The sequence below is a fragment of the Coregonus clupeaformis genome, chromosome 12 (assembly GCF_020615455.1).
Source record: "Coregonus clupeaformis isolate EN_2021a chromosome 12, ASM2061545v1, whole genome shotgun sequence".
In the NCBI taxonomy this organism is placed as follows: domain Eukaryota; kingdom Metazoa; phylum Chordata; class Actinopteri; order Salmoniformes; family Salmonidae; genus Coregonus; species Coregonus clupeaformis.
In genome coordinates, this window is record NC_059203.1 from 25,532,521 (window position 1) to 25,551,331 (window position 18,811).

The window sequence follows — 18,811 nt, forward strand, 5'->3', positions numbered from 1 at the left end:
CCAATCCGCTACCGCCTCTACCTTCTTGGGGTCCATCTGGACTCGTCCGGGTTCCACTATAAATCCCAGGAATTGTACTCGAGAGGAATGGAATTCACACTTCTCCGGCTTAACGTACAAATGGCTGTCTAGGAGGCGTTTGAGCACTTGTCTGACATGCTTAGTGTGTTCTTGAAGGGAGCTCGAAAAGATGAGGATGTCATCCAAGTAAACAAACACAAAGATGTTAAGCATATCTCTAAGCACATCGTTTATGAGCGCTTGGAACACAGCCGGAGCGTTGGTCAGGCCGAAGGGCATCACCGAGTATTCGTAGTGACCAGTAGGCGTGTTGAAAGCGGTCTTCCACTCGTCCCCGGGTTTGATCCGCACAAGATGGTATGCGTTCCGCAGGTCAAGCTTAGTGAAGACAACTGCTTCCTGGAGCAGCTCAAAGGCTGTGGCCATAAGGGGTAGCGGGTAGCGGTTACGGACGGTTATGGCATTGAGTCCCCGGTAGTCGATGCAAGGTCGTAATCCACCGTCTTTCTTGGCCACAAAGAAAAACCCTGCTCCCGCCGGCGAGGTAGATGGACGCATGAGGCCTGCTGTCAGAGCGTCCTTGATGTAGGTATCCATAGCAGCTCGTTCGGGAGGAGAAAGGGAAAAGATCCGACCCCTGGGAGGGCAGGTCCCCGGCAACAGGTCGATGGTGCAATCGTAAGGTCTATGGGGTGGTAGTTTGGTGGCCCTCTGTTTGCTAAATACCAGTTTGAGGTCATGGTAACACTCGGGAACTCGGGACAAGTCGATGGATTCTAGAGACTCGGAAGGAGAACTCTGGGAACTCGGGAAGATACAAGTGGCTTGGCACGTAGGGACCCCCACTGCTTGATAGTGCCCACAGACCAGTCGATGTGAGGGTTATGGCTGTGAAGCCAGGGATAACCAAGGACGAGAGGAAACTTCGGAACAGTAGATCAGATGAAAGTTCATCACTTCCTGGTGTTGGGAAACTGAAAGTCGTAAGGGGGTAGTGGCACGAGTGACAAGTCCAGATCCCAAAGGACTTCTATCCAACGTAGTAACCCTTATGGGGTCACTTAGAGGTTCAGAAGGAACGCCATTCTCCTTCGCCCAGATCCCATCCATGAAGTTACCTGCGGCTCCAGAGTCTACCAAGGCTTGAAGAGAAAACTTCGTGGTCGTCCCAGGAAAGGGTAACTGGAATGAGCAGGCGGGAGTTGGATGGATGGGAGGAGGTTATGTTTCCCGTTACAGTCCTCCCAGGCCTGCACGGGAGAGTGCGTTTCCCTGGAGCCCGGGACACGTGGAGCGGAAATGGCCCGGTTTGCCGCAATATAGACAGCATCGCTCCCTCATCCGGCGGTCTCTCTCAGCCTGGGAGATGCGTCCAACCTGCATGGGTTCTGGTGGAGCCAGCGAGGATAAAGGTGGAGACTCGGAGCTGGAACCTATAGGAGCTAGGGTGAGCGGTCTATGGTTTTGTTCTCTCTCTCTCAGACGCTGGTCTATGCGTGAAGCCAACTTGATAAGGGACTCGAGGTTGTCCGGTGGTTCCCGAGTGGCCAGTTCATCTTGGATGGTGTCAGAAAGACCCTTCAAAAAACACACTGTGAGCGCCTCGTCGTTCCAGCCACTTGCTGCTGCCACAGTGCGGAACTGGATGGCATAGTCCGTCACGCTGCGCCGACCTTGGCGGAGAGTCAGGAGCTGTTTGGCTGAGTCAGGGCCGTTGGTAGGACCTTGAAACACTCGCTTGAATTCTTCAGCAAAGGTAGAGTAGCTGGCACAGCAGGGACTTTGGGCATCCCACACAGCAGTAGCCCAGGCTAGGGCCTTTTCCGACAGCAGGGTGATGATATATGCTATCTTGGACCGGTCGGTGGAAAACGACGATGGTTGCAGCTCAAAGGAGAGAGAACATTGGGTGAAAAACCCCTTACAAACACTCGGATCCCCTGAGAACCGTTGGGGAGGCGGCAGACGAGGTTCAGCCAGGGGATTAACTGCCAGGGGCCCTTGAATCGGATGAACTGAAGCAGAAGCGGTTGCCGGGGAAAGTCGATCCGAAATCTGCTTTATGGAAGTCAGCATCTCTGACAGAAGTTGAGAATGTCTAGCCATTAAGGCCTCTTGCTGAACCAGAGCAGCCTCGTGGCGTTGGACAGTCCCCCTCATGGTGGGACAGCATGGAAAAAGATCCTGGGTACTGGCTGCCTCTGGGTTCATAATAATGGCTCAGTGTTTCTGTCACGACCCGGTGCAAGAAACAGTCACTAATAATTGTCAGAACCCAGAGGATGAGGCAGACACAGCAGTACTAGAGATGGTGGTTTAATTAAATAACAAAATCTTCAGGCAAAGAAACTAAATCCACAATGTCCAAAAATAAAGCCAAGAGGCACAAAGAGGAAGACCTCCAAAAAACAAAAGAAACTCCACAAAGTGGTAAAAAAACAGCAGGGAAAAACAAACCTCAAAAGACTACTCAAACAAAACACAAGAACTAAACCAGAGAACCTCTGGAAAATCCCACCAGAGAAATATCTATATAAAACAAGGCTTGGGCTGGGGCTGGGTGCTAACTACAAACACTGAGCAAGGAACTGAGGAACACACAGGGTTTAAATACTAACAAGGGAATGACCTACAGGTGCAAACAATAATTAGAGCAAGAAAAACAAAAGGTACAAAAAAGGTGCAATGGGGACATCTAGTGACCAAAACCCGAACAGTCATGGCCAAAACCTGACAATCTATCAGTGCAATTTTGACGGCCAACTAGCTGAAAAAGTTTGAGAGGGTTTATCTAATGTTCCCTCGTTAGATTTGAGCTCATCTCGCCCTAGCTAGCATTAATTGTTGATCTTGTTGTTGTTGATGTACATAGGCAACTGAGGGAGTGATAGCCTAACTTTTCATGGTTGTTTGATCACTAGGATTGTGAAGTTCCCAAATGTAAGACTCTTGTGGTATTTACATATTTGCAGAAATCCATTCAGGTGTATTTTGTGGCTTCTGGCGAATGCGTTCTAATGATCTAAAGTTGCGCTGTTGCTACTGCCTGTAAACACACAGTCCAGTTCAAAGTGAATGATGGCAGGCCCGTGTGGCAAATGGCTTGTTTGAATATAGGCCTACTGTAGCTCTGATTGGCTATGGCGCGCCGGTCTGCATAGAATCCGGTCTGAGTAGACTCTGGAAACTTTTATTTACTGCAGTGTCTATTAATTGTCCAAAAGCACGGACGCTTTCCCACTATATTGCTGTAGAATGTTCACAAATGCCTTACTCTACGTCATTCCCAAACATTCTATGAATTTATGAAAACATGAAAATGACCATGTGTAAGTGCTCGCTTGTCAGAAAATGTAAAAATAAAGTTGTCATATTTTTCCTGGGGGTGTATATGAACAGATTTTTATAAGATTTCATGTTGCTAAAATGCTGTCAGTTCCACTTTAAATACCCTTGTTGTTGTTGTTGTTGTTGTTGTTGATGTGGTGGTATTTGTCTTACCTGACTCAGAGATGTCATCCCAAAAGGGCGAGTGGAAAGCGTAGTCAGCCCTCATGATCTTAGCGAACAGACGTGTCTCGTTGTCCTCGAAGAACGGAGGGTAGCCGCACAGCCTGTCACACAGAGAGAGGGAACATAAAGTAGTTATTACAGAGTTAACATAGAGTTCATCATAGGATTACAATAACTTTTCCCAAAAGTTATATACAAATACCATCTCACAATGCAGTCATCCTGAGATTATGAAAGGGTTGAGAAGAGGTGCTGGCAGATATAGATCTAGAAGTACTAGATAGGCACTCACAGGATGTATGTGATGACTCCTATGGACCAGCAGTCCACTGCCTTGCTGTAGGGTTTCTGAGCCAGAACTTCAGGGGCTGTAGAGGGTCAAATATACACAGGATTAGATACCATGCTAATCCTCTCTAGCTGTGCAATGAAGCTTTACTCTCTATTTCAATGACCAACCATCTAACACACACTTGCTGCACGAGTGTGTCAAATTAAATCAAATTGTATTTGTCACATGCGTTGAATACAACAGTGTAGACTTTACCATGAAATGCTTGCTTACAAGCCCTCTACATCGTTGGGAAGGGATCGTAAGCAAGCATTTCACTGTAAAGTCTACACCTGTTTGCCGCATGTGGCAAATTTGATTTGATTTGACACACACACACACACAAACACACACACCCACAGAATCTTACCAACATATCCTGGCGTGCCGCAGGCTGTGGACATCACTCCGTGGTCGGACATCTTGGACAGGCCGAAGTCACTGATCATGATCTTGGAGTTCTCGTCTGAGTCGAAGTACAGCAGGTTCTCTGGCTGCTCTCACACAGAGGGAGAGAGAGGGGGAGAGGGTCAACAAGCGGCAGAGGAACTATTCTCTCAGCATGGTATACAAAAAATAGATGGGTAAACACTGATCGCTGTTCGCTGTGAGAAAAACTCCCTATACTTTCAATGCATTTTCCAGTAAAAAGTGGGTAACCGCTCGGGCAAAAAATAAAGTGCGTAAACAGTGTATACAGTTGAAGTCGGAAGTTTACATACACTTAGGTTGGAGTCATTAAAACTAGTTTTTCAACCACTCCACAAATTTCTTGTTAACAAACTATAGTTTTGGCAAGTCGGTTAGGACATCTACTTTGTGCATGACACAAGTCATTTTTCCAACAATTGTTTACAGACAGATTATTTCACTTATAATTCACTGTATCACAATTCCAGTGGGTCAGAAGTTGACTGTGCCTTTAAACAGCTTGGAAAATTACAGAAAATGATGTCATGGCTTTAGAAGCTTCCAATAGGCTAATTGACATCATTTGAGTCAATTGGAGGTGTACCTGTGGATGTATTTCAAGGCCTACCTTCAAACTCAGTGCCTCTTTGCTTGACATCATGGGAAAATCAAAAGAAATCAGCCAAGACCTCAGAAAAAAATTTGTAGACCTCCATAAGTCTGGTTCATCCTAGGGAGCAATTTCCAAATGCCTGAAGGTACCACGTTCATCTGTACAAACAATAGTACGCAAGTATAAACACCATGGGACCATGCAGCCGTCATACTGCTCAGGAAGGAGACGCGTTCTGTCTCCTAGAGATGAACGTACTTTGGTGCGAAAAGTGCAAATCAATCCCAGAACAGCAAAGGACCTTGTGAAGATGCTGGAGGAAACAGGTACAAAAGTATCTATATACACAGTAAAACGAGTCCTATATCGACATAACCTGAAAGGCCGCTCAGCAAGGAAGAAGCCACTGCTCCAAAACCGCCATAAAAAAAGCCAGACTACGGTTTGCAACTGCACATGGGGACAAAGATCGTACTTTTTGGAGAAATGTCCTCTGGTCTGATGAAACAAAAATAGAACTGTTTGGCCATAATGATCATCGTTGTGTTTGGAGGAAAAAGGGGGATGCTTGCAAGCCGAAGGACACCATCCCAACCGTGAAGCACGGGTGTGGCAGCATCATGCTGTGGGGGTGCTTTGCTGCAGGAGGGACTTAGATGGCATCATGAGGAAGGAAAATTATGTGGATATATTGAAGCAACATCTCAAGACATCAGTCAGTCAGGAAGTAAAAGCTTGGTCGCAAATGGGTCTTCCAAATGGACAACAACCCCAAGCATACTTCCAAAGTTGTGGCAAAATGGCTTAAGGACAACAAAGTCAAGGTATTGGAGTGGCCATCACAAAGATCTGACCTCAGTCCTATAGAAAATGTGTGGGCAGAACTGAAAAAGCGTGTGCGAGCAAGGAGGCCTACAAACCTGACTCAGTTACACCAGCTCTGTCAGGTGGAATGGGCCAAAATTCACCCAACTTATTGTGGGAAGCTTGTGGAAGGCTACCTGAAACGTTTCACCCATGTTAAACAATTTAAAGGCAATGCTACCAAATACTAATTGAGTGTATGTAAACTTCTGACCCACTGGGAATGTGATGAAAGAAATAAAAGCTTAAATAAATCATTCTCTCTACTATTATTCTGACATTTCACATTCTTAAAATAAAGTGGTGATCCTGACTGACCTAAGACAGGGAATTTTTACTAGGATTAAATGTCAGGAATTGTGAAAAACTTAGTATAAATGTATTTGGTTAAGGTGTATGTAAACTTACGACTTCAACTGTATGTACTGATGGTATAGTAATGTGTGTGTAAAATACATTTGGCATGGCATATTGTATATTATAATTTTTTATTAATTTTTTAGCTACATTAAAATGTACTTTTACCCTTATTCTACCAGGTTAGTTGACTGTGTGTGTGTTTCTTATTATTATTGTACCAGAGGGGTATCCTACGAAACAAGCTAGAGCTAACCAGCTTCAGTTAGCTTCACATTCCAGCTCAGGCTTCATCCGTACTACAACGGTGGATTAGCTTGTCGGCCTGCCGCTAACTCTAGCAGGCTTGTAACTGCTCTTCATTGAGACAATGCTGAAACATCAATCCATGGGCGAGTCAATGCCACATTTTAATTTGTGCTGAAATCAAAATGAAAGAAAAGTTATCTTGCCATTGTGTCTGTATTGTATTACTTATCGTTAATGCCGTATTTGGTGTGCTTTGGTGTGCTTATCAATGCACAAACACCTTTTTTCCCACTGCTATCAATATGAATTTTTTATTAAGGCATACAAAAGGGTTACATTGCATGAAGTTTAAAATGCATTCTGTCATTACTAAATGTGTAATGTGATATGTTTTTACATTGCTATTTTTTTACACAAAAAAACCTTTTGATTAATAAAATATTTAATCTGTCATCTTTCTCAAATGAAGGGGATGATGACGCAATCTTTGCAAGAGGGAGGGAAGAGGGAGGGAATCTGATTTCATTGGTCCTCAACTCGCGTCGTTTCATTCAGGGTATGTGGAGTTAGCCGTGAGTTAGCCTGCCCCGGAGCAGGTTAGTTCTGAAAGATTTGTTGCCATAGAAACGTACCTGGCTAAAAAGTGAGCCACTTTCATATGACTGGTTATCCGGAGTTGAACTCAGAGTTGAACAAAGTTACCGCGCTAACTCCTCAAACCTGCTTCGTAGGATACCCCTCAGGTAAATTGACTGTCTGTGTTTATTATTATTATTATTATTATTATTATTATTGTACCAGGTATGTTGACTGTGTGTGTAACATACCTTGAGGTCCCTGTGCACTATGCTGTTCTCGTGAAGGTAGTTGACAGCTTGCAGTACTTGGCGGACCAGCTGGCTGGCGTCCTTCTCTGTGTACACCCCCCGATCTATGATACGGTCAAACAACTCTCCACCAGACACCCTAGGAAAGAACACACACACATCAGAATCTCCCCACCACCACCACCATATTCACCATCATCATCATCATCATCATCAGCCTTTACAACCCTTATTAAACACCCTACTGATACAGCAAGTTCTCTAAAACAGTAACATTTATCTGTAGGCTAATACATGTATTTAGCTTATGTAGTGATAATGGTTTGCACTCACAGCTGCATGACGAGGTAATAGTGTGTCTGAGTCTCATAGAAATCTTCCAGTCCAATCACATTGTCATGCCTTATCCTGAGAGGAAGATTGAGAGATATGTGATGTTAGCTTGTTCAGGTGTGAGAGTGTGTAAGAGTATGAGTGTGTGTGTGTGTGTGTATGTGTGCGTGCGTGCATGCGTGTACTCACTTCTTCAGCACAGCGATCTCGTTCTCCAGTTTGCTACAACTGAGGTGTTTTTTCTTCAGACACTTCAGGGCATACAGGTTTCCTGTCTTCTTCTCTCTCACCAAATACACCTCTGAGAATGAACCCCTACACACCCACACACAGACAGAGAAAAAGGTTATAGCAATGTCCATTTTCCAAACCAGAGGTTTTAGCTCTAAGGTCAATGAACCTTTGGAGCTTTAGGTTCCATCAATTTGTGGATTTCTGAGATTAACTCCAGGAACGATTCTAGCCTCTCATCGAATGAACTACTTGTGTGTGGGCCAACGCGGTATGGAACGAGGGAGGTACCACATTGGAGAACTACGGGGAGTTTGCTCGCCTCTTTCGGGCCATTTTTGATCACCCGCCTGAGGGTCGAGAGGCGGGCGAACGACTGGTTCATCTAAGGCAGGGGACGAGGACAGCTCAGGACTACGCGCTGGAGTTCCGGACGCTGGCAGCGGGGTCCGGGTGGAACGAGCGGGCCCTGACAGACCATTTCCGGTGCCACCTAAGGGAGGACGTCCGACGGGAGCTAGCCTGCCGGGATGCCATGCTATCGTTATCCCAACTGGTGGACATGGCCATCCGGCTGGACAATCTGCTAGCAGCCAGAGGACGTCCTGGTAGGGGTCTGCCCGTTCCCACTCCGGACGACTCTGACCCCGAGCAGATGGAGCTGGGAGGAGCCGCCGGACGAGAGAGCGCAGGAGGACAGCGACAGTGCCACTCTGGTGGCACGAAGGGACAATCCACCTCACGTCACAGTCAACGTTCTTTTGGGTCTGGAGGCGGTAGGCAGGGTACTCACGCATCACCCCAGGTAACGAACACCCAAACGTGTTCAGAGCCCTTTGCGGCGCACCGTACTTTATCCATCTCTTTTCCAGATCACTTGGTAGGTTCCTAGTGTAAGGCGCTAGTTGATTCAGGTGCAGCTGGGAATTTTATGGACATGGCATTTGCACACTGTCAAGGCATTTCATTGGTTCCCCTAACCATTCCACTCCCCATCAGAGCACTAGAAAGTCGACCATTAGGGTCCGGGTTGGTTAAGGAAGTTACTGTACCAGTCCCTATGATTACGATTATTGAGTCTCCTGCTTACCCTGTAGTCTTGGGTATCCCGTGGTTAGCCCTTCACAACCCCAATTTCTCATGGCCGCAGAGGGTTCTTACGGGGTGGTCGCGTGAGTGTCCGGGTAGGTGTCTAGGTGTTTCAATTGGTGCGACCACGGTGGAAAGTCCAGACGGTACCCCCACGGTGCGCATTCCCCCCAAATACCATGATCTGACGCTCGCGTTTTCCAAGACGCAAGCGACTAAATTACCACCTCATCGGGAGGGGGATTGCGCGATAAACCTTCGAGTAGACGCTGTACTTCCCAGGAGTCATGTGTATCCCCTGTCGCAGGCTGAAACGGAGGCTATGGAAATATACGTCACCGAGTCCCTGCGCCAGGGGTATATACGTCCCTCCACTTCACCTGCCTCCTCGAGTTTCTTCTTTGTGATGAAGAAAGATGGCGGTTTACGCCCGTGCATTGATTATCGACCACTGAATAATGTGACGGTACGATTTAGTTATCCTCTTCCCCTCATTCCTTCAGTGATTGAGTCAATGCATGGGGCCCGTTTTTTCACCAAATTAGACCTCAGGAGTGCCTACAACCTGGTGCGTATTCGGGAAGGATATGAGTGGAAAACAGCATTCAGCACAACCTCGGGGCATTATGAATACCTGGTGATGCCCTACGGTTTGATGAATGCTCCATCCGTTTTCCAGTCCTTTGTGAACGAGGTGTTTCGGGACATGTTTGGTCGTGGTGTGGTGGTCTACATTGATGGTGTATTCCGCTACGCCCGCTGAGCATGTGTTCCTGGTTTGCAAAGTACTGGTCTGACTGCTGGAAAATGATCTTTATGCCAAGGCAGAGAAGTGTGAGTTTTTCCAGCAGTCAATCTCCTTCCTCTGATATCGCATTACCACCACAGGTGTGGAGATGGAGGGAGACCGCATTGCAGCCGTGCGTAATTGGCCGACTCCAACCACGGTAAAGGAAGTGCAGCGCTTCCTTGGCTTTGCCAACTACTATCGAAGGTTTATTCAGGGTTTTGGCAAGGTCGCAGCTCCCATTACCTCCTTGTTGAAGGGTGGGCCGTCCCGGCTCCGCTGGTCTGCTGAGGCTGATTTGGCATTCAGTAGATTGCGGGGTCTGTTCACCTCAGCCCCGGTACTGGCTCACCCCGATCCATCACTACCCTTCGTAGTGGAGGTGGATGCGTCCGAGGTAGGGATAGGAGCTGTCTTATCCCAACGCTCGGGCACGCCACCCAAGCTCCTCCCCTATGCCTTATTTTCTAAGAAGCTTAGCTCGGCGGAGCAGAACTACGGCGTTGGTGATCGGGAGCTGTTGGCTGTTGTCCGAGCTTTGACGGTGTGGAGACATTGGCTCGAAGGGGCGAAACACCCTTTCCTCGTCTGGACAGACCACCGTAACCTGGAGTACATTCGGGCAGCGAGGAGGCTGAATCCTCGCCAGGCCAGGTGGGCCCTCTTCTTCACCCGGTTTGATTTCACACTCTCATACATCCGGGTACGAAGAACGTGAAGGCAGACGCACTGTCTCGGCTGTATGACACAGAGGAGAGGCCCAGAGACAACACCCCCATACTCCCGGCCTCTTGCATTGTGGCGCCGGTAGTATGGGCGATGGACGCAGATATAGCGCAGGCATTACGCACAGATCCATCTCCACCGTAGTGTCCAGCTAGGCTGCAGTACGTGCCTGCGCTTATCCGTGATAGTCTAATCCACTGGGCACACACGTCACCCTCCTCTGGTCATCCAGGTATCGGTCGTACAATGCGCTGCCTGACCGAGAAGTACTGGTGGCCTAACTTGGCTAAGGACGTGAGGGTGTATGTTTCCTCATGCTCAGTGTGCGCCCAGAGTAAGGCACCTAGGCATCTCCCAGCGGGTAAGCTACAACCTTTACCAGTTCCACAACGACCATGAGTATTGATTTTCTCACTGATCTTCCCCCCTCCCAAGGTAACACCACGATCCCGGTCGTTGTGGACTGCTTTTCAAAGTCCTGCCGCCTCCTTCCTCTGCCCGGTCTCCCCACGGCCCTACAAACTGCGGAGGCTCTGTTTACTCACGTCTTCCGGCACTACGGAGTACCAGAGGATATAGTGTCCGACCGAGGTCCACAGTTCACGTCTAGAGTCTGGAAGGCGTTCATGGAACGTCTGGGGGTCTCAGGCAGCCTGACCTCTGGTTTTCACCCCGAGAGTAATGGGCAGGTGGAAAGGGTGAATCAAGATGTGGGTAGGTTCCGGCGGACCTACTGTCAGGACCGGCCGGGGGAGTGGTCGGTGTTCCTGCCATGGGCAGAATATGCTCAGAACTCTCTCCGCCACTCCTCCACTAACCTAACACCCTTCCAATGTGTTTTGGGGTACCAACCGGTCCTGGCACCGTGGCACCAGAGCCAGATCGAGGCTCCCGCGGTGGATGACTGGTTTCGACGCGCGGAGGAGACTTGGCCAACGCCAACGTCAGAAGGCCAACGCTGACCGCCACCGCAGGGAGGCCCCGATGTTTGTACCGGGGGATCGGGTCTGTCACGACTTCCGCCGAGGCTGCCCCCCCTCCTGGTTCGGGCAGGCTTCGGCGTTCGTCGTCACCGGAGTACTAGCTACTGCCGATCCCATTCTCATCACTCCACTTGTCATGTCTTGTCAATTACACACACCTGGTGCTCATTCCCCTAATTAGTATGTGTATAAGCGTTCCCTCTGTTCCCCTTGTCTTTGTGAGTGATTGTTTGTTGTGAGAGCGTGTAGCTCGGTTAAGCTACTATTCTTAGTGTTTATGCCAAGGTGGATGTTTTCCCTTGTTAGTTTAGTTTTGACGCTTCTGTATTTTACCTCCTGCACCTGATTCCTTCCTTCACACCTCGTCACATTACTGCTCCAATTAAACCAATAAGCGCTATAGACAGAGTGGAATGGCTCGAAAACAACCCCTATTTGCAGATAGCCCTTTGGTGTTTACCGATTGGAAGGAACTGGGTAGGTGTAACCAATGGCGGAAGCTCCCCTACACACTTTGGAAGGCTACTAAATAATAACATGTTTTAATGCCACATACACCGGATAGGTGCAGTGAAGTGTGTTGTTTTACGGGGTCAGTCAGTAAGAGCAAATTAGGGTTAAGTGCCTTGCTCAAGGGCACATCGACAGATTTCTCAAGTTGTCAGCTCTGGTACGCGAACGAGCGACCTTTCGGTTACTGGCCCAACGCTCTAACCACTAGGCTACCTACCGCCATGTACTGTAGGTGGAGTCACCACCACCCAGCCTCACTTGCCAGGCTCATAGCTGACACACAGATAGGATTGAGACGAGGGTGGCCCAGATAGAGGCTCAGGTATGGCCTGTGCTAGTGAGGCCTGTGAATAGCAGCAGGGCAGGACTAGCGCTCAAGCACTTTACATAACCCAGCCTGAAGCTCAGGACAGGGACCCCTGAGATGATTGATTGATTGAGTGATTGAACTGATTAGATAATTTAAAGTAGTAGGCTGCTCAAGCCGGAGACAACATTACATACACAAAAAATTATTGCGGATAAAAACACAATAAAGGCCGGAGGCTTATTTCCACTGTGGTCTTCATTTGTTCATTGTGTCTGTTTGTCTCTGTCTGATCTAGCACAGTCAACCCTGGATGAACCCTGAGAAGGCTATGGGTGGGTATTTTCTTCGTCAGACCAAACAAACACCACAGCCATAACATGATGTCAGGAGAGAAGTTAGTGTTAATGCGTGGGAGGGAGCCAAAAGGATCCTAAGTCTCAAAACGGATCTACCCTCCATCTGCTAATTGCCCTGTTTGAGGGAGACCAAGGTGAGGGTAATCCTCTGTTTGGCAGACACTCTGGGCCTGACCGTAACATTCCGACACCTGTGATATTGATGCAATGAGTGTGTCTGTGCCCAAAGACATCACTGTCTGGGAGAGACAGACATACAGACAGACACAACAGACACAACCAGACCTGGGTTCAAAGACTGCAGTATTTGTTTTCTTTCAAACACTTTGATTGAGCTTTCCACTTCGCTCCCTGGTGAAATGGGACCAATTGAATAGTTCCAAAAGTGCTAATTCCTCTCATCTGGTACTCCTAGCAGGCTCCATCAAACACTTAAAGTTTTTGAAAGAAAATTATACTAATTGAAGCCAGGTCTGATGAACACACACATACAGATACTTCAATTCACACTCAAACTCACGCACAAACTCACGCACGCAGGCACACTCATTCCCTCACGCAGTAAACACACAGACACACAATCCCAGACCCCTAATCCTATAAAAGAGTTAGGATGTTCCTGCACTGTAATGACATCATTGCTCACCTGCCTGGCTCACACCTCTCTCAACGTCAGCCTCTCTCATTCACAGCCAGGGATGTTCTGGAATATAAGCTGCTTGAGGAGAGGCTTAGGAGTTGAGCAGGAATCTGATAAACAGGCCAGGGGCCAGCAGACAGAGCACTCTGGACAACTGGACAATGCCATTTCTTCTATTTGATTTCGCAAAGCACAACAAACTCTGAAACAGTCATAAAGCCCTCTTATACCACACATACTGTACATTCACACGCATGGACTTACTGTATAAACACACACAAACACCAGTGTTTTCCTTATATGCACCCCCCACCCCCCCCCCCCCACCCCCCTCCCGCTAACTCTGCCACTGCTGCTGAAAAGAATCCTAGGAGAAACACTGCAAACACGAATACACCCACACATGCACACGCCCATAAGCTTACATGAACATACGCACACACACACACACACACACACACACACAAACACACACCCAGGCTCATACACACTCAACAATACATGTACGCTCACACATTGGGCAGATATTGGTCAACGATTTTTACTCAATTTTGTAATGTCCTGTCCTCTTTTGGTTACTGTTGCTATCTCATCTCAAAACTCTAAAGAATTGTCTCAGACTATACTTGGGTCCTAGTTTAACCGTATCTAAGGTGAGAGAGGCTGTATGGTGTGAGCGCCAAGTGGTCCACTTCAATTGATAAAGAAGACCTGCCCTGACATGGGTCCTGATAATCTGATAATCTTGGTGGAATGTTCAAGCCCGTCCAGGATTATAGTGCCAAACTAGGATCCTTCTCTGGAAACCGGTAAAGTAGGTCTCCTGGAGATCCACTCAATCCTGTAATAATGGCCCTTTAGTCTGAGTTAAGAAGGTGACAAGAGTCGCTACCCAGCAACAAAGGCCCATTGAAAACAACCAAGCTAAAAATGCCTGCCGTGCATCACCCAGGAAGGTTCTTCATATTAGATGATGTGAGTTATCCAAAAAGGTGAGGCGTCATGCCCATAGCAGGCACGTGTCCCCTCAGATTTGTCCTGTTTATATATATATTTATTTATTAAATGTTTTTGTTGTTGTTAGCTTTAGCTAACCCAGATAGGTTCCCAATCTCCCAACATCATAACTAGCTACAGTACCAAGAGGCCATTTCAGGCTATCAATCAAGTTAGAGTAGCTAGCTTGTCTAACTATTTTAGCTGTCATGCCTGCTAAATGACTTAAATGTAAATGCTGGCAAGCAGTTACTAGATATACTGAATAAGATTCACATTCCTTTCAATCTTTTACCCAGGTTTTAGCAGAGATGCAGAGAAGCCTATTTAGTTCCTTAAAAAAAAAGAAAAAACTGTCAGGAGGATACAGACAGCTCAAGAGGTATGCTTAGATATAAAGATAAATTAACATATATATTTTTTTACATAGAATTAAGCATAATGATTATGGCTCTAGATTGTAGGAAAAAGCTGCTTCAGGTGTTTGAAAAATGCCAAATTCACCAACTTCCCCCCCCGGACCACCGCCCTGCCATACTTTATGCCCCCTCAGATTTTTGGGGTGCATGACGGCCCTGCCCAAAAGTAAAAGTGCTTTACGTTATAAATGTAAAACACAGTAATGGCTTGAGGCACAGAAACAGAGTTAAACGGAAATTCAAACCTAGACACCAAGGTTTGCCTTCAGAGTCCCCTTAGAATGATTAAGTGGTGGTTTTAAACACTGTGACCTGGCTCTAATCATATCAGACAAAGTACTTACGATCCCAGCGCTTGTTTGAATTCGAACACATCTCTGATGTTGTTGGTGACTTTCTTCCAACTGCAGGTTATTTCTTTGCGACCCATGTTGTCGTCACTGCAGGCTCCTGGAACAGACAGACAGACAGACAGACAGGCAGGTTTACTCTTCTGTCTCGTTAAGACTGGGCTGTCTTAGATGTATATACATTAAAAAAATTAAAGACAACCCTCACCACACATAAAGAACATGACCAAACACTTTGGGCCAGTGTTTCACAAATGGCGGGTGGGTACTGGGGACCGACCCACTGATAGGTCACAGCCAGTTCCTCTTGGGTCACGTCTTAGGACTAATATGGCTAGACACATCGTTTGGGCACAAGAAAGTTTGAAAGGCTTCAAGTAGCTCACAAAGCAAAAAAGAATTGCCGACCATGGCTTTGGTGGATATCTCTGTTAGGTACTGTCATTTTGTATGCACCCGTTTTCCTTACATAAAAGCTTGCATGTTCAGTATGAGGTCAGTCATGATTGGGCTAAGCTGGTTTGTACCTATTACTTACAGAAGGCCCAAAGGGGTGCAGGATTAGTGCTATGATGCCTACTGATGGTTACTTTTCTACCCTCTCCCTCCCCTCTCTCTCCTTTCTCTGCCAATTCAGGAAACAGATTACTGCTGATTCCCTGACAAACCCCCCAAAATTGGTCGACTTATTATCCTGACCTTCACGAGGCCGTTGTTGTGCCTCAAAACTCTCACCAAGATGGTTGTTTCTTTTTAAAACAAATCAGCATCTGAATAAAAAAGTACCCTAAGCCCCCCTGAGTTATCTCTGAATGCCATAGAATATGATGATGAAAATTCCTACTATCTGAAATACATAGGCTACCATCAGAAGATATGTCAGCAACATAGAAAGTGTAGGTAGAATATGGTAGAATTCCATTTAGGGAGAATGCGTAAATGGTGTTCGCCATTTGTCCATTCCATGCAGATTTATTTTTGTAAGCTTTGTCCAGTTTAAAATGATGGAATCCATAAAACAACTTATTTTCCAGGTCATTCATAATATCCAGTAGTACTGTGGGAAGAATCCGGGTGATCATCTGATAGCATCCATCCAATAGGTCCTCAGAACTGTGCATAAAACATTCAAATTCCTTTTATGCATGGATAAGTCAGGCAGATGTCGAAAACTATGCCCATATGAAACTACAGTAAATTGTTAATTACTTGAAGCCAGAGATAGCGCTTCAGTTCAGTTACATAACATGCTCTATCTCCCAACTTTATTTTCTCTAATAATGTAGCCTAGACTAAACACAGAAAACACTGACACAACAAGTCTTTTGATCTAAATAACTGAATGGAAAAATAAATGGGCATTTGTTCTTACCTTAGCTACTGAGAGGAGCGAGCGGGCACTTCTTGAGGTATCTCGATAGACCTACGTGCCTCTTCCCCGCAGACACGGAGACTTCAGCAGAGCATCTAGGTGGCGTGTTTTGCTCTTTAGTCCCTCAACACACCCCGTGCGGTTTATTGGCGACAATGCAGTGCAGTGCCAGTGGACAACGTCCTAGGTTACTGTATAGGAAAACAACCCGCCACCTGCCAGGTTGGCATATTTTGCTTTAGATGGCCTCATTGTGAACCTATGGCAAGACTATCCAACTACGTAATACGGTACTTTAAATAACTATATGAGTGCTTTCAATATTTTATTATCTATGTCATAATAAATAATAATATGCCATTTAGCAGACGCTTTTATCCAAAGCGACTTACAGTCATGCGTGCATACATTTTGTTTTGTGTATGGGTGGTCCCGGGGATCGAACGTTACAAGCGCCGTGCTCTACCAGCTGAGCTACAGAGGACCACAGTATCATGTATTTGTATTTACAATATTTTACAGACTCAAAATACTGTAAATAAAAATACATTATATTATGAGTAAATGGTTGATAATATCTCATCTTTATGATGTTACATAATACATTGTTATATGGGTGTAATAAGTGCTTATGCCAATTCTTGCCATGCATTGTAATGCATTATACCTGTCCTGTGGTCTTTCCCACAGGGTTTTTCGTATCTTTCCATGTGTCAATTGAGTGTCCGAGTACAGGTGGATGGATTACGTTCTGTAGGAGCAAGGACTGGATGGTACGGAGACTAATAACTATTTAGCAGCTTCAACGGTCAAACCACATTGAACATCATCAACCACAATTCAAGACTGTGTCACTTCCTGTCTCAATAAAGCTATTACAACTTCATTATGCCTTGGCCAATCAGAAAACAGATGATTAGTTACCGGGTAAATGACAAATAATAAATAGATCTCGCCAGCTTTTAGTATGATTTACCTCTGGTTCGTTCAGCCCATTCCTATGGGCAAAAGTATTGGGGAAAGAATAGGGTTTTCGAATCAACGCCGAAAATAAGGTCTGAGGTTAACACAGGCTTATGAGCTCTTATACGTTTTGTTCTATGAGATAATATCAGTAAATTAACATGACCTTTATGAATTATGAAACATGTGTGTTTTTTTAAATTACAGAAACGCTTCATAATTCACAAAAAGTGACTTTAGCTGATGAAGGTTATCTCATAGAACAAAACGTATAAGATCCCCTTCGGTGTGTATCCAAAAACCCCCACAAAAAAAAACATTCATTTTCCCATAGGCTTTTTCTAAGAAGCATGGCGGATTTAGTGCCTACAAAGACGACATTACCATTGCTCTCTATTCCACACATTTCAGAAATCCATATAAAATAACTGAGTTTAGTTTAACAAAATAATAATACTCATAAAAGTATCTTACACATGCATCAAACTGTTTCATTATATTTCAGCATGTACTCAACTGCAGGTGCACATTGTTTTGCTGGGTATATAATCTACAGCCTAAATATGATGCCATCATCCCAATACCATACAGGATTGGGTGCCTGCTGAATATCATCTTGCATAAATCCCAACCTGTCTCCTCCCTCTGATATGAAAGCTGTACTTGAAAGCTGTCCTGGTTCACACCCAGCTGCAAGCATTCTCTCTGTGGTAGCACTGACAATAGTGTGTGTGTGTGTGTGTGTGTGTGTGTGTGTGTGTGTGTGTGGCAGTGTTTGGAGACCTATGGCCTCACTCTGGCCTCACTCTGGACACTAATAAAACATTTTAATTTAAATTTAATAAGCCATTTAGCAGACGCTTTTATCCAAAGCGACTTACAGTCATGCGTGCATACATTATATATATTTTTTGTGTATGGGTGGTCCCGGGGATCGAACCCAGTACCTTGGCGTTACAAGCGCCGTGCTCTACCAGCTGAGCTACAGAGGACCACCAGAGGACCATTTAAATACATGACAACATTAATCATTTCTAATTCTATGATTTAGTGATAGTCCCCTCACTCTGCCATAGAACACACATGTTTTATAAGGCACAACACTGGACACCCTAAACTAAAGCTGGATGAAGAAAATCCTAGGGAGCAGAGAAGCCTTGTAACAGATTAATAGAGGGTGCTAGCGCTTTCTCTATTACCTCATCATCCACTGCTGTTGTAGCTGCTGTTGTTGTTTTGTACCTACATACAGTTAGTTAGTCAGTTCTGGCTGCAGTGTCCCTCTGGACTGAGGGGTCAGATCAAGACCCTGCCACTATCAGGTTATGAGTTCTTGAAAAGCATGTTCTTGAAGAACCAAAACATGAACTGGTGATCTGAACATGTGACTGAAACTGCATACAGTCTGCTGTATTCTCTAAAATGGGGAGTCAATGTCACATAAGGCTATACTAGGTTCAGGGTTCAAATATGGAAATGACTGGCCTGCTGGGCACTACCACTTGCGTTTAAACTACCAAGCAATGTTCCCTCTAAGCTGTTCAAGTGCGCAGGCGC

General features: G+C 45.9%; 1 protein-coding gene across 1 annotated transcript in view; it reads right to left on the reverse strand.

The window, feature by feature from the left end:
* LOC121578095 (calcium/calmodulin-dependent protein kinase type 1D-like) overlaps positions 1-15,212 on the reverse strand; it is a 40,010-nt gene extending 24,798 nt beyond the window's left edge. Inside the window, exons 1-8 of the mRNA XM_041892202.2 lie at positions 15,128-15,212; positions 14,914-15,019; positions 7,709-7,834; positions 7,520-7,594; positions 7,187-7,325; positions 4,236-4,359; positions 3,827-3,902; positions 3,523-3,635 (exon numbers count right to left, since the gene is read on the reverse strand). Of these exons, the coding sequence (XP_041748136.1) occupies positions 3,523-3,635; positions 3,827-3,902; positions 4,236-4,359; positions 7,187-7,325; positions 7,520-7,594; positions 7,709-7,834; positions 14,914-15,019; positions 15,128-15,143 (775 nt within the window). The 5' untranslated portion in view covers positions 15,144-15,212. The remainder of the gene's footprint in view (positions 1-3,522; positions 3,636-3,826; positions 3,903-4,235; positions 4,360-7,186; positions 7,326-7,519; positions 7,595-7,708; positions 7,835-14,913; positions 15,020-15,127) is intronic.
* Between the last annotated feature and the right edge of the window lie 3,599 nt (positions 15,213-18,811).